Below are 15,635 nucleotides of genomic sequence, written 5' to 3'. Positions count from 1 at the left end.
CACACACAATTGAAACAGACAGTCAGTAATCATGACTGGAAGCCACTCGTGGAAACTTCAGCTGGTACAGAGCAGCGAGAATCTCCAACGACACACACACCTACACACACACACACACATTCACACACATGTTTGCAATTGATCCGCTTGCTGCCATCAACACCACCACCAGAGTTCCATTTAAGCCTGTAAATCTCCCACAGCAGCCATTATGATGCAGCGAGAGCGCTAAACATGCAGCTGGGGAGTTAAAACACGCCAGAGTTTGATTAAAATGTGCCAATAGTTATTACTCATTTTTATTTTCTAGCTTTCTAATTGTGTGTGGCGTTAAGACAGACAACTTGTCACGACTGGCGGGGTGATATTTCGTTGTTGTTTTTTCTAACCTGCGACAGAGGACACTCTTTGGCCAGAGTGCTTTGGTTCATTTCCTTGAGGAGCTCCTTGAGAGCGTTACGAACGGTCGCGTGGTTCCATTGCTCACAGGGAAGGTCTTCAAGCTTGGAAAAACTACAACAAAAGTAACAGACAGATGTGGCAAAAGTATTCACATAGAAGTCGAGATACTTGAAGTACTGATTCTGATCAATTCAGGAAAAGTTCAAAAGAAACAGTAGCACTTTTGATAACATGGCATGACAATTCTCTAAATCTTTCATTCTGTTGCGGCAAGTAATATAATTTTCCGTTTTTGCTTTCAGCACACAAAAGTGTCAGCTGTTAACTTTACAACTTTGCAGAATAGGCATTCACACAGGCAGCGTCCTTCTTCGCTTCTGGCTTTAATTCTAAAGGTTGCAAATGTGTACACCCCCCACCACACACACACAAACATTATTTATTCATCACTCTTATTTATTCATTGTTTGTGCCTTCTTGTTTTTATTTTTTTTGTGTTGTTTACGTGTATGTATAGTGTGTACTATGTCTTGTCACCGTGGGATAGTGGGAACGTAATTTCGATTTCTTTGTGTGTCTTGGCATGTGAAGGAATTGACAATAAAGCAGACTTTGACATTCTCTAAGGGTGGTAGAGACACGCACAAAAAAATATTCGCTTTTACAGGCCATGTGAAAGGAGCTTCGGTCTCTACGTCTAGCTGTTCTTTGGTTTTCGTCACTTTTTGGGCGACGCTCTAAAAGGATCACCTTCCCTGCCCGTCTTTTAACCTCAAATAAATTAACCCAGGACCAAGCACCTTGCTCTGCCATTGCTGCGAATGCGCGTATCAACATGTCAACAATTCTTAGCTGGTATGTGCCAAGATAATACCGCTCATCTGTACTTTATCTGCTTTTATCTGTTCATCGGAACCCTGGCTCCACTCTTTCCCAAAGAGTCAGATTATAGATAATGTTTGAAGGCTTCAATTGAGCTCTGGTAATCAATGCTTGATGTGCAATCAGCTGCAGTGACATCACCGCATGGGCTTCGTAACTGGAGTGTGACCATGAAAGCTGAACTTTTAAATGACAAGAAAAAGTCTGACCTTTGTAGTTGGATGCGTAGAGTGACCATGTGGTAGACCTCCATGAGCATGTCGGCCACAGTCGCCTCCGGAGCGTCCGTCAGGAAGTGGATAGGCAGAGGGTTCCACCTCCCCACTTTAATAATTCCTGAAGCAGAGAGAAAACTGTTTTGATTTGGATCTTAACATGAACCAACAAATTCCTAAACAAATCCTAATAGAAAATGCAGTTGGTGCTGCTGATCTGGTTAGCAACAGAGTTCTTCTCAGCTGAGCAGTGTTTCTGTCTACGGCCCGAGAGCCTGCCACCTCTTTTCATCATTCCCTTACTAAAAGTCACCACCTACCACTTGGGTCGGTGGACGCGAACTATAAAGTCAATATAACTTCATTTTTATAGATGCAACATCATTTTGACTGCGGTTAGAGTTTTGAATGAATGACTTGTTTCTGGGGTTGTGACATAATGTCAATATGAACCTCTTGATTCAAACAACATGCTGAACGTCTGAATTAGGAATATAAAAGTCATGCACGTACATACAAATGCATAGATAGACACAAGCGCACACATACTCGCGCGTTGGCTGGAGTTGTAAAAACTAAACAAAGCTAATCACATTACTGTCCTCTAAATGAGATCCAGACCAGTCTGAGAAAAATGTCTTTCTCTTCCCTAACCCCCCCTTTAGCATGCCCCTCTAATTCTTATTTCTTCTGATTTGTTTCTTCCCGTTAATCCCTCAGTGGTCCTTTCATTGTGTTGGGGTCAAAACATTTGGTATGTGTGTACAATCTAATGACATCCAATACATCAATTCAGTGAGGATAAACGGTATAGAAGAAGTGGTGGCGCCAGAAATTTGGGGCCCGGTGATAAAAACGTTCACTTGGGGGCCCCTTTATGTCATTTGAAATTACAATTTCTGAAACGCATGTTAGTTACGCCCCCTCACTTATGGTGCCTCAGCATGAGACCACCAAGACAACAGCGTTTGGAATACTTTTAATAATAATGAAGATGTAAGCTGGAAATGATCAAGTATATTTTGATTTATGTGCTTTTATTGCCCTCTTTACCTTACTAACCTTTCAATTAATAAAAAAAAAAACACAACTCCCAAAAACTAAAATACATGTATTCCCATTTTTTTACAAAGAGTGCACTGGCACCTGCCTATGAAAATAGCAATTCGAGTGTTGAATTCATTTACTCATAAATATTATTTAATTTTCCAGTTTTTAATGGACCACAATAATACTCATACTGCCTCATTGATCAGTCATGATGCATTTCTTCAATAACCAATATGATTTAACCACAAAATAATAAATTAGAACCTCACTGGGGAAACAACACATTTGACCGACCAAACCAATGATGTAAAATAACATGCCTGCGGAAAGCACGTCGGATATAAATGTTGATGTTAAAACAAAACAAAAAACTTGAGCGCATCTTTGAATCCATCGGTCTGTATCACTTTGTGTGGTTGTTGTTGTCTGAGCTCAGCACGCCTGATAATCGCTTGTGGGAATCAGACGCATGAATAATCAAACAAACACAAAAAGTCACTGTGGACGTGTTCATGCAGCTTGTGGCATGCAAACACGCTCACACATACACACGCACACTGCCAGAGTGGCAGCAAGTTTGTTAATAATTAATTCATCATTTCTGGTCAGCAAGGAGACTCTCTGCTTGTTGTCCACATTTCAAAGTTGAAATTCTTGTTTTCTACATGAACCATTCCAAGTGCCATCTGTCCTCCAGCATGAATGCCCAACATGCACACTCCTAATTCCGGGTGTCCCAGTGTCCCCAGCTATTGTCAACCCTGGTACAAATCAAACCACTTCAACCGTAATGTGTTCATTGCAGTGTGTGTGTTTCAAAGACACCTAACTGAGTTCACAAATGTTTGATCAATTTGGTTAAAATATGAATGAGTAAAAACTAGTTAAAGTGTGTTGGGATAATCAATAAGAAAGCTAAAGAGTCAACAGCTCGAGTCTTACAAAAAAAATCAAATCAAAATCAAATGTCCAGTTACCCGTCAGACGTGGCACTGCAACAATGCTGACCACTGTTCACTGTTCACCGACGTCAAGCCCTAAAGTACACGTCTGCGCCCATCCGTGCTATAAAAGCCTTCAGCCCCTTATAATTGAAATAAACAATATCTCCCACTTAATTACCGGCCTGGGCTAATTAAAGAATGGCCGTGGTCCTCGGCCGGGCCTTTAAATACACCAGTGGGACGCAAGAATGCAGGACACAATTCAAACAGGCAGAAAATAGCCCCGACTCTGTGTAATTTTGGTCGTGGACCGCAAAGGGAAAAATGTATAATTTAAGCCAGAAATTATTCAGTTAACATAAATGGTTGTTTTAAAAAACAAAAAGTATTCATTAGAGAGAAGCCGGAGGGAGGTGCGTCTATTTTGTCTGCGAGGCTGCATGACTATACACTCTTCTCTTTGCAGTGTATGTGTGTGTGTATGTGTGTGTGTGTTTGAATCTTTTCCTAGGTTAAATCAAGTTGACGTGTGTATGCGCTGATATGCATGGAAGAGTCGAGCGCTGCACTCAAATTGGTTTTGTGATGCCTTTCATGTCCAGTAGGTGTCATTTTGATTGAAAACAACAAAGTCATGTGACAGTTGTTAAAATTCAGGATTTAATTTAAAAAAGAATGTCAATTAATAAACTCGATTCTGCATTTTAATAAGACGCAATGCTTTCCTACCATTTCTCCCTGTCCTTTCCCCGCCTTTTCATGCAGCAAGACCGCATCTGCCTAGCAACCAAAAGCCGATGGTAACACTCTGCATTTACTCCGTTACGTTTTCTTTTGGGATCAATTCAACTCGTCAAAGTAGAATTAATGCGACGTATTCTTTATTTTTACATGACTATTTTTGTTCAGAAAAAACACAACTTTAATTCCATTTAATTGCGATACATTCTGCTCGCTACTTTTATTTATATCTATTATTGCCTGCGCAGTCTGTGTTTGGGGACTTTTGTGTCCGTCATGTGACCCTGTTTCTCCATTCTCCTCTAACTGCAAGCAACTTAGATTCCATTTCCCCAATCAAACCAAGCCAGGCAGTCACATGATTGCACACACAGAAAAGTAAAGTTTTCAAAGTGACGTTAACTGAAGTGACATTGCAGAAATAACAGAAAAAATGTTGTGCGACTCAGCCAGAATGGTCGAACACCCAAGACCAATCAAATTTTAGCAATGGAATAATCGATTGAAAGAATATTTGTGACCGAACTAGTAGTTGCTTCAATATTTTAAAGACCACCAAATTAAAAAATAGAGCAAAACTTTTCTTTTTACTTGATGATCTGATCTAAGGTACATTAACGGACTTGTGAGCCTTCGCCAGGTGAGCTGCAGGCCTGATAAGAGGCGCTGGCCTTGAGGCCGTAAAAGAGGATTTAGCTTCACTAGTGTGGTTACGAGTTAGGAAAAAAATGTCAAACTCGATCACATTAGAAGCGCCAATGCGCATGTGTATTTACACATCCGCTAAATTCAACCGGAAAAGCGGCCGATGACACATGCAAACATTTTGCTTGAGATTTTTAACAGATGGAAAGTGTCTTGACTTTTTTCTTTCTTCTTTTACATCACTGAAGTGTTGTGCATGCAGCAGGACAGGAGTGAGCGTCACTGTACCCTTGCAGATGATTTCCATATGCAACACTTGACATCTTTGTTTTGTTCTCCTTCATATGCATTCTTACACAAACACATTCCCATCCAACATTTTGTTGTTAAGCCTTGTTGTCACTAACACTGACTTGTGTAACATTACAGTGACGGATGACTTGAACAATCATTTCCGATCGTTGTAAAAGGACAGTGTAAGCAGACTATAAAAAGCAGTGTCTGTCTTAAGCACACGAGTGGTAACAATCTGCTGACAATTCTCTTGGCGGCTGTAAAAAGTTCAATGTGACGATGAAGGAGCTTTTTTTTTTCGCTCCGCTCGACGCGACCTCCGCGAACAAACTCACCCGAGACACTCGACGTATGTTTTTGTCAGTCATTATCGAAACGGGAGTCTGTCACTACCAGTTGTCATTAGCCAATAAATCGGGAGTTCATCAGTGGATGATCAATGGACCTTCCATTGCCATTGACCAAATTTCCACCTGTTTTTTTTTTTTTTTACTTCATCACGTCTGAATTTTGAGTGCTTTACTTTCGTAACACATGGCACCACAACATGCCAGGCAGCACTCAGATCCACTGGACGGTGTTTGTAAGGCTCTTGTCATCCAAATGACTCCCATCTGCTTCCATGAGACACGTTTAAGCCAAAACACTTAACACCAGCGAGCAATGACAAAGCAAGCGGAGTGAAGAGCTTTCAAGGACAAATGTGGATTTTAGGAGAAAAAAAAAATCGTAATGCACTTCGTCTAGGCCTTTGTTTGACAACCACTTCCAACTGCTTCTCAGCCACACTCGTCTTTATATTATATTCTAAAAGTAATATAGTAGGTGGATGAAATCTGACCGTGGGCTTGTGCTGCTGAGCTGTGCGAGTAGCCGAGGGCCAGCAGCGCCGTCTCCACCAGCTGGGAGAAGAGAATGTCTTTTCGCACCAGAACAAACTCGGCGTGCTCCTCCCTTCCGTCACATCCATCGGCCTGGATCCCTCCATCTCCCTGCTCCACCACACAGAAGACGGGAATCATCAGACCTAGCGAAGGAATAAAACAAAAAATCCATTAGACTTTTATGGAATTCTATGGTCTGGTATTATGACGGGCATACGCACTAGGTATGAATTGTTTCTTTTAATTTTCATTAACTTGAATGGTTAAGTTGGGCAGAATCCCCATACCTCCAACATCATCAGTTTTCAGGAGACCCCCAAAACATCAACATTTATTGAACCATTAACATTGCGTCATCAAGGAGAGCAAGGCATTTTCAACACTTTTGATTGGTCAGTAATTTATGAATAGAAGACCATATGTGCAGGCTGACAGATTTCTAGGGAAAGAAAATCTAATTATCAAATTATAAAATAGCCGGTTTTAGCCCAGAGTCAACATATTAAAAACAATTACAGAAGAAACCTTTTTTTTGTAATGTTTTGTAAAATACATAACAAAACCAAAAAGGTTCAGCAAGAAAAGTACATTTTCTGCTACCATAAATAATTTTCAAAATGTCAATCCTGATTAGCTTTTCTTCAGTACGTGAAAGCCTTTTGTTATGGAGCCACCTGTCAGCTGGCACTAGATGAAACCTGTGAGCATGATGGACTTGAGAGCGTTAGGCAGCGTCCCAGCACTAATAATGCACCATAGCATTAGCTCACCCCACCCCACCCACCCACCTCACTTCAGCACCACCCAGCTATCCACCTCATTGTTTTAATCAGTCAATTCCGATATTTCTATTTCCTCCTCATTAATCACTCCATTCGCGGGCCCTCCAGGCGCTCATGGAGTGAATTACACACCGGAGTGCCTTGCCAATTGGAGTAAGTGAATTTTTCCCAACAGGGAAATATAACTGTCAACAGTATCTCTCTCTCTCTCTCTCTCTCTCTCTCGCTCTCTCGCTCTCTCGCTCTCGCTCTCGCTCTCTCGCTCTCTCGCTCTCTCGCTCTCTCGCTCTCTCGCTCTCTCGCTCTCTCGCTCTCTCGCTCTCTCGCTCTCTCGCTCTTTCTCTTTCTCTCTCTCTCTTTCTCTCTCGCTTTCTCTCTCTCTTTCTCTCTCTCTTTCTCTCTCTCTTTCTCTCTCTCTTTCTCTCTCTCTTTCTCTCTTTCTCTCTTTCTCTCTCTCTTTCTCTCTTTCTCGCTTTCTCTCTCGCTTTCTCTCTCTCTTTCTCTCTCTCTTTCTCTCTTTCTTGCGCGCTCTCTCTTTTTCTCAGTTCTTGCCACTGGATGCTCTGGTTTGGATGATACGACGTGGCCTCAAACCTCTAATCCCTTTAATATGTATGAGGGGGGTTTAAAATAAGATGTGTGTGTGTACGTGAGCGTGTGTGTGTGTTTGCTGCGGCCGCGTGGTTTTGGCCGAAACACGTCGAGTTTCCTGTCTTCAAGGAAGACGCTGTCATTATTCCTGCATCGGGAAACCCCTTCCTCCTTCCTCGGCCCTTCATCGTCACCTTTTTCCCCCTCTTCCTCGCCGTACCATCCCAGCTCCTCCTTGCTTTGATAACCTCTTCAACCCGTGCTGAAAACCGCCGTGAGGCCGCAGAACCACTCGATTTTATGTTTGTCATTCCAGCAAAAGAACCCCAGGAATGTTATATGATAAATATTGGGGAGGAGCGCCCAAATGTATAAATGTCCTTCTAATTTTAGCCCGAGTCAAAGGGAAAAGGACTCTTTGGGATTACGTTTGGGGCAAACATATGGTAGCAGCATGCACATGTGCATAAATAAGAATAACAGTCCACGTGTGAACACTGGATCAATAATCCACAGTGGTCTACGTAAATCTTGTTTACATGATGCAATCATCTTTATTTGCGGAGCCCCTTCCTCCTCGCCTCGAAGTGTTAAAGTGACACGGCCTCTCTGCCTTCTTAACAAAGGCGTTTGAGTTCAAAGGTCAAATACAGTACAGTGGATTCCCTGAAATGAATGGATTCTGTCTCCAGGCCAGAAAAATGTAAAATAATTAGGTCAATAATGTTTTGGACCCTATGGCTTACCTCCAAGGGGTCTGAGCGGTGCCCCGTTTTGCCGTAGGCGGGGTCCCGTGGGGCTGCCGTTGAGTTCCATGCGACCCTTTTTGCCCGGTGGGGGCGGGCTGCCGAGGTCTGGGCTGCCCCCTCTGCGCTCGGGACTGTCCTGCGTGACGGGACTCTCCTCTCCTCTCTCCATCCTCTTCCAGATCCCCAGCGGAGCTCCAGCCAGAGAAAAAGAGGCTAGGGGCAAGCACAAAGTAGGATAGGTGTCAAGTACTTGATGAGAAAGTTTAACCTCTCTTTGTTGTTTCATAATGTTTTGTGTCAGTCCACTTAAACATAATAAAACATTTTATGTAATGCGTACTACATCCTGGGATAACTGATAAAAGCTCTGGGACTAAATTCAGTTCTCTTAGTAGAATATCAGAATGATATCGTATTAGGTGTTACGCTCACCAATATCAAATCCAATACAGTATATTGATAAACATTCTGCTACTAAATCTGGCCAATGACATTTGTGTTTTAACTAATATCTGTGTATACATACATGAAAATTGGAAATAACTAGTAATGTTAAATTAGTTAACAGTTTTCTTCTGGGTTTGTATCGTGGTCTAGTTATTATCTGTTGTTTATTGACAGATTTTCCATTTCAGATGGACGTTAATTTCAATACTATTAGGATAGGCAAGGATTTCCTTCCATTTTAATATTTTTACTTTGTTTGTTTGTATGGATAGGGTCATAGAAGCGTAAGAATTGAGGCAGAGACTTAGTAACAGAGCAGCAATAGAAATAAACAGTCGTGTGTGCCTGTGAGTCTAATACAGGCTAATGCATTAGAAGCTGTGCCAGGCCTGGCGCAGCTTGCTTAGGGCCAAATGGATGTCTTTTGTTTACACTGGTGGCCCCTGGACAATATCTGTTAGCATGTGTGGCTAAGGAGAAGAGGAGAGCAAGATAACTCATGGGTGAGCAATGAGAGAGAGAGAGAGAGAGAGAGAGGGAGCATACAGGCTAGTATTTGTCTATTAGAGGGTGGAAATGGAGATTTGAGAGAGTGACGACACAGCACGCATCTGTGCCACCTTTTTCCATCGATTCGTCAGAGAAAATGAGAATGCATGCTTATTGTTTGAACGGACTTTCATGAACATTTAATTAGAAAGAGCGCCATTTACACTTTTTAGTCCCTCTGCACTTTTCCCTGCACCAGCTGTCCAAACCCAGCGTGGAAAAACAATTGCCTCAGCCAATTTTAATCAGGCAATTTGTTTAATTAAAAATGTGCCATTTATAAATATATTTTGTTACATTAATGTTTATAAATATTGCAGAGATTTAAGTGACTAATTCAATATCGAGAGAAATACATTTTTAAATGCTGTGTATGCTTTGCCCAAAACTGTCAAAATTCCTGCCAACACAAACTTTTTAAATGGCCCACCAACAAATGACTTTACTAATCAATGAATATAATCAGTATATTTAATAGCACCGGCTCATTCATCTTTACATTTTTTAAATTAAAACTTATTAAACGGCATTTAATTTTTAAGTTTGTCTGTAAGGTGAGCTAACTACCCTCCACTAACAGCTATCATCATGAGTTTCCAAGTAAGTTTTAGCATTTAGGCTAGCCGAATCCTATATGTTAAGGCTGTATAGTTATGTTCCGTCTCGTAACCTTCGTTCGCAAAACGCTACCCTTTTAGCGACACCGAGGGCTAAGAAAATGTCTGCAGGCTCTAGAGCATTTTCTATTCGGGCTCCAGAGCTTTGGAATGCCCTACCAATGGATATTAGGACTGCTACCTCAGTAGAAACATTTAAGACACGTTTAAAGACACATTTCTATGACATGGCCTTTAACTAACCTGTAGTGGCCGATTCGGCTGGAGTTTGTTTTCTCTCCCTCTCCACCCCCTCCCTCCCCCCTCCCCGGCCGGGGAGGTGGTTAGGTTGTACCCATGCTGACAGCGGCTATCTGGATTCTGGTGGCCAATTCAGGATAGGGGAACTGCAGCTCAACCTCCTCGAAGAGCACTGCCAGGACAATTGAGGGCTCCTTTCGGCAGCCCTCTGCTGTGACATGGACATCCACTTTTTATTTAATTGATTTTCATGTTGTATCATTTGTGCCCTCTCTGCATCCATTTCAACCTGGTGATCCTGAAAGGGGGATCCTTCCATCTGTGGTCCCTTCTCAAGGTTTCTCATTTTCCCCCTGCTAGGGGTTTTTAAGTTTTTCCTTGCCCTTTTGGGAGCTTAAGATCAGGGGATGCTTTGAGAATAATTGTCAATTTCTGTCTATGTGAAGCCCTTTGAGACTGCTTGTGATTTAGGGCTATACAAATAAACTTGACTTGACTTAACTTGACTTGGCTGTAAGACGAAATCTAATACATCCGAAGCTTTTTTTCCCCCCCCTTACTTTTTGTGTGGATTTTCTTTTTAATTATTACATTGACATTGCTGATTGTCAGGATTGTCATAGTCTTTGATATTAAATGATCAGAGCAACTAAGACTTGTTATTCCAAAAGTAATAACATGGGGTTTGTATCTATGTTATCTGCAACAGGCCCTGACCTGCTGTAGAATCTCGAGTTGCCGACATCTCGCCATCTAAAATGCACACCGCATCGTGGTCTCTAATCTCCCAAAAATGACATCACCTTTTGGTATTTGACCCAGCCGATAAAGACTGTTGTTATTTCAAAAGAAAGTCTTTTCAGTTGCTTTTAAACTTATTTGCTGGCACAAAAGCTTTAGTGATGTTAATGTACATAACAAGCGCCAATGAGGCCCATTTGCAAAAAAGAAACAAGATGGCTGTGCACAGATTAATAATAATGATAATTGGCTTCAGATTTTAAACATTAAATTCAATTCCAGCAAACTTTGTACATCCTTGCTCAAAGTCAAAGGGCCTACTTATATATTCTAGTATAGTCTAATAAAATAATATGTATCTGGATCCGGATGATGCACACTTTTTTTTTTTGTTAAATTGACAAAATTTTATTTTGGTGGAATTAGTCATGTTAATTCATCTGCATGATATTACCCAAACATCCAGCGACTGATAAAGATAATAAGTAATCTGTACTTTATGTGCCAGGTTGAGCAAGTTCTTTCGTACCATATTTTTACGACTTGATAAGCGAATAATGGCGTGTACGGTGCATCGACGAGGAAATCGAGCAACCTTTTCACAGTGTTATCGCCCCCCGCATGCATCCCCGAATCAGTCGCCAAATAGGGCGTGTGATCGTTAAAGCTGTTAATAAAGCAACGATAAGAGACGCTCTTACGTAGTATCTGCTGTGAGACATATAATGTTTTGATAAGCACGAGTTCAGGACACATTTTTCGGTTTATGCTGCAAGGAAAACACTTTTTTTTTAATCCTAAAAATGTCTTTCAGCTCATTTTTAAATGGCTATCAAATTCCACAATTATCCAACTATTGATATAAGAATTTGTGGTTTTATGAGTGGTGCAAATCTTTGTCTCTTCTGTTAGGGTTATAATTCGTATGCCAAATCAATCACCATTTTGTGGGTTCTTCTTTACTCAAACATTCAACACGTTATATTTTAGTTTTTATCTTGCTTGAATTTGACAGTTGGTAAAAAAAGAAAGTAGACCCCCCCCGCCCCAACCCAAAAGAAAGACACAAGAAGTCGGCCATTTTAGGGTCATTTGGATCATTTCGAGGGGTCCTTTTGAAAAAAAAACTCTCACGAGAGAGTTTGTCCAGTTTCAACCAAATTTGAATCTTGGTTAATAGACAGATGAGTGTCGGACGAGTTGCGAGTTTTGGGCATGTCGTTAAGGCAGACATGTTGCCAATCACATATTGTAGACATAATAAACAGACAAGATGCATGGATTGTAGATTGTAAACCAAGAAATATTGCTTCCTGTATACTCAAAAGGAGACAAATGCTAATGCAGTACTAAAGGTGAATGAAGCAAAGAGTTGACTTAAGTTACATCACAGAACAAAAAGCTGTTTCAGAAGATATTAAATAGTACAAGTCCAGAGTTACCTCATCTCTTCCTACGTGAGCAGCAATTGAAGCTTATCAATTATTAGCACAGATAGCAGAGATAAAAGATGCCCTTTTATCGCAATATGGAGCTATTGATAAATGCTTGTCTATGTTAATAAAATAAGGAGCGGTGGAATTAAGGAAAGAAAAGTTTAAATATCACACACAAAAGGTCACATTATTGGTTGTGTGTGGGTTTTCTTGTGTAGTTCTTATATAAGAGGCTGGGAACTTTTTCTTTCGAGTTCAGTTCCTCAGATCGCAATACAAAAGTTTAAGTATCAATATGCTGAGTTAAAAACAAGCCAATTTGGGTTAAAAATTAGACCGACCTCCTGGGTTGTTTTGCACAAAACAGCCCAACATATTGAGTTGTTGTTTTTTTGTTAAAAAAAAAAAAAGAGTTGGGTCAAATTGTGCATGGATGTCTATTATAGCCTACAATGGAAAACGCTTATATATATATATGACACATGAATGAAAATGAAGATGAGACCCCTTTAGCCCTGTCTCTCACGCTCCCTCTTACACTTTTGCTCTCACGCGCACACACAAACACACTCGCACGCACACGCACACTCACGCGCACACACACTCACTCGCACGCGCGCACACACGCACTCACACACACGCAAACAACTAACACTTGCCAAGGACCACACACATTCCGAGTGGCACATATGTGGGCAATGCTCACGCACTGTACAAGATACAGTCCGTTTATAGAGGCAAGTATGTGTGTGTGTGTGTATATTAATACAATTTATGTGAAATTGGATTTCCGCCATTATAAAGTTAATACTTATAATTGTGTTTTGCAGTGATGTGCAATGTTTTGGTTCTGACGTGCAGTTTCATAAATTAACTGAAATATTTAAGAACAACTTCTGATGCTCACTTGTGCAAATTACAAGCATAATAGACATTATTTTAAACAAATACTTAGGTGACAGTGTTCTTTTTCTATATGTAAAGGAAATATTTTCTGATAATGTGTTTAAGAAGAACATATTGCCTTTACATTCATTAGATTGTTCCAATGTGCCTAATGAATCGCCCATGCAGAAAAGGTAGGATGATGAGAAGGAAGGTCCTGAAGCTTGCAGAATCTTTTATATCTGGCATTTTAATTAGCAATAATAACGTTTAAATGAATTGAGGCTGTGGGTCTAGTGAAAAATAGTATATGTACTGTATTATGATTGGTTGTTATATATGTTAGACTTCAAAGTCTCACCCAATTTACACTTGAAATGCAAATGAAGTAATTTTCAAAATTGGATATATACATTTTTATGATGGTTTGGTTGTGCTCGGCAGCAATTACTGTATTTTACCAATTTGCCAATTTAACAATTTTATCTAGCTTGTTATTGCTCGATTTTACGGGTTTTCAAAAATGTCTGCCATAACGAGGAGGAGTTCAAATTGCTTAATTAATAATAAAAAAAAAGAAATCGTGTTGACTTAAAACGAAACAAAAGTGTCCGTTTTACGTCGAGTATAATTTTAGTTCACGTTTTGCTGCTTGTACACGTTGAAAATGAATCTTTTAAAAGTTTGATACATGTGAACTGAATATACAACATCGTCATTTTTGCTTGCACGAACAGTGATTGACTTTGGAGTTGAGTTTGCACATGGAGGCCTTTTGCGGTCTTCCTTCAACTAAAACTTTTCATTTAAAATCTAAACATCATTTGACATCAGATTATAATTATCTTTTCATTGGGTGTTGCTACTATTTTGCGCAAATGCACAAAGCGCTGCATGTCAAAGTTTGTGTACATTTTTCTTTTACGCGTATTAACGTATGTGTAACATAGCAATTTTAATTTAAAAGCTTTGCAATTTCACGAGCGCAATAATGTTATGTATTGTGCATGAAATATCAAATATAAAGGTTACACATGGCAGTTTTGCAGTTTGGGTACAGGCGATAGTTCATTCAATACTTGAAACTACTAATGAAGATCATTTGGATACTGATGACGTATTTTAAATGTATAATTTGTATTTGGGGGGATGATTTGAACACAGGGTAATTTCCTGAGTTTTTGCCTGTCAGTCACTATCCGACAGGTTCGCCTTTTTTGGTTGATCTCGCGCGCCGGCTGCAGGGCTGCGGCTCTCCGCCCGATACTCACGGTTCACGGCGTGTGTGTAGCGCTGCTGGCCGCCGAGGAGGTTCTGTCCATTGATCAGCAGTAGTGAATCCAGGGCTGAGCTTGGTTAGGTTCGGCGCCCGCACGGATCACACTCTGATCAGGAACTCGGAGCCGGACCTTGGATCCAAAAAGTTACAAGTGCAGGTGAGGATGCGCGTCTTCTCTTCCTCCCGAACTGGAACCAAACGCCCTTTTTTTCCTTGGAGTTTCTGGTTTCTGAGGAATTCAGAGTTGCTTAACGGAGCTCAGGATGGTCCGTGGGAGTGAGCGAGGACAGGAAGCGGATCCTGGAAACCTTTTGGGTCAGCTTTGCAATCAGAGTCACTTTCAACGCGTGCGTGCATGGGCGCCACTCACTCGCTGAGTGAATGAAGGAAGGAGTTAGGGAGGAGAGACACAAAGAGGGGAGGAAGGAGGGAAAAAGGGAGGGAGGGAGGAAGAGAGGCAGGCAGGGAGATACGGAGGGGGCGTCGCTTCTAATGTTATCCATTAAAGCACTGAGTGGGTCGAATCTCGATTCTTTCTTTTTTTTCTTGTCTCAAAAACACATTTTGTACATAAATCTCCGCATATAATTTACATTATCTATACCCGTTATCCCTCCAGAGTGGTACTCGTAACTAAATGCTTCCACTCTTCCGCTATTCTTCTTAGTTTGCAAAGTAATTTTTTTGGTGTTGTTTTCTTATGACTTTTTACACTCTTGTGATTTTTTATCTCCCTCTTTTTCCTCATTGTTCTCAACTTGATTTCTATTCTAACCAATTATTTCTTCAAATACCATTTCCCATTCTAAAGTATTTATTATTATTCTTTGACAGTCTGAAGTGTTTTTTGTGTGTCTCAAAGTACATATATACACTGCACATAATTTAGATTTAATAATAGTAATAATAATAGTAATAATAATAGTAATAGTAATAATAATAATAATAATAATAATAATAAAATATCCTCATCATCATCATCTTTTCGTCATATATTCCTTTGGTTTGTTATGTCAACCATGGTGTTGATAAGTAGCCATCTAATAGGTCAACTAAACAAGCTCCTCCTCCCACTAATAACTAATATTTGACGGGCCTGGTGTCACCTCACGGGAAGTGTTTGCTCTTATTGTGAAAGATGAAGAAATGGCTAAGAATCATTTGACACTGAATTGGACCAAAAATTCCACCTCCTTCACGCCACACAAAGGCATGTGAAAGATGATGATGGAGACGATGCTGATGGTGATGATGATGGCTTG

The 15,635-nt window shown here is 40.6% G+C and overlaps 1 protein-coding gene across 2 annotated transcripts in view; it reads right to left on the bottom strand.

Moving 5' to 3' along the window:
• Positions 1 to 14,751, bottom strand: part of satb2 (SATB homeobox 2) — a 28,432-nt gene extending 13,681 nt beyond the window's left edge. For both annotated transcript variants that reach the window (XM_061286852.1, XM_061286853.1), the window contains exons 1-5: positions 14,366 to 14,751; positions 8,177 to 8,392; positions 6,015 to 6,200; positions 1,494 to 1,620; positions 390 to 513 (exon numbers count right to left, since the gene is read on the bottom strand). In XM_061286852.1, coding sequence (XP_061142836.1) covers positions 390 to 513; positions 1,494 to 1,620; positions 6,015 to 6,200; positions 8,177 to 8,348 — 609 coding nt within the window. In that variant the 5' untranslated portion in view covers positions 8,349 to 8,392; positions 14,366 to 14,751. The remainder of the gene's footprint in view (positions 1 to 389; positions 514 to 1,493; positions 1,621 to 6,014; positions 6,201 to 8,176; positions 8,393 to 14,365) is intronic.
• Between the last annotated feature and the right edge of the window lie 884 nt (positions 14,752 to 15,635).

The sequence above is a fragment of the Syngnathus typhle genome, linkage group LG9 (assembly GCF_033458585.1).
Source record: "Syngnathus typhle isolate RoL2023-S1 ecotype Sweden linkage group LG9, RoL_Styp_1.0, whole genome shotgun sequence".
NCBI classification, from domain to species: domain Eukaryota; kingdom Metazoa; phylum Chordata; class Actinopteri; order Syngnathiformes; family Syngnathidae; genus Syngnathus; species Syngnathus typhle.
The sequence above is the reverse complement of the archived record's forward strand: the minus strand, read 5'-3'. Positions and strand labels throughout refer to the sequence as shown.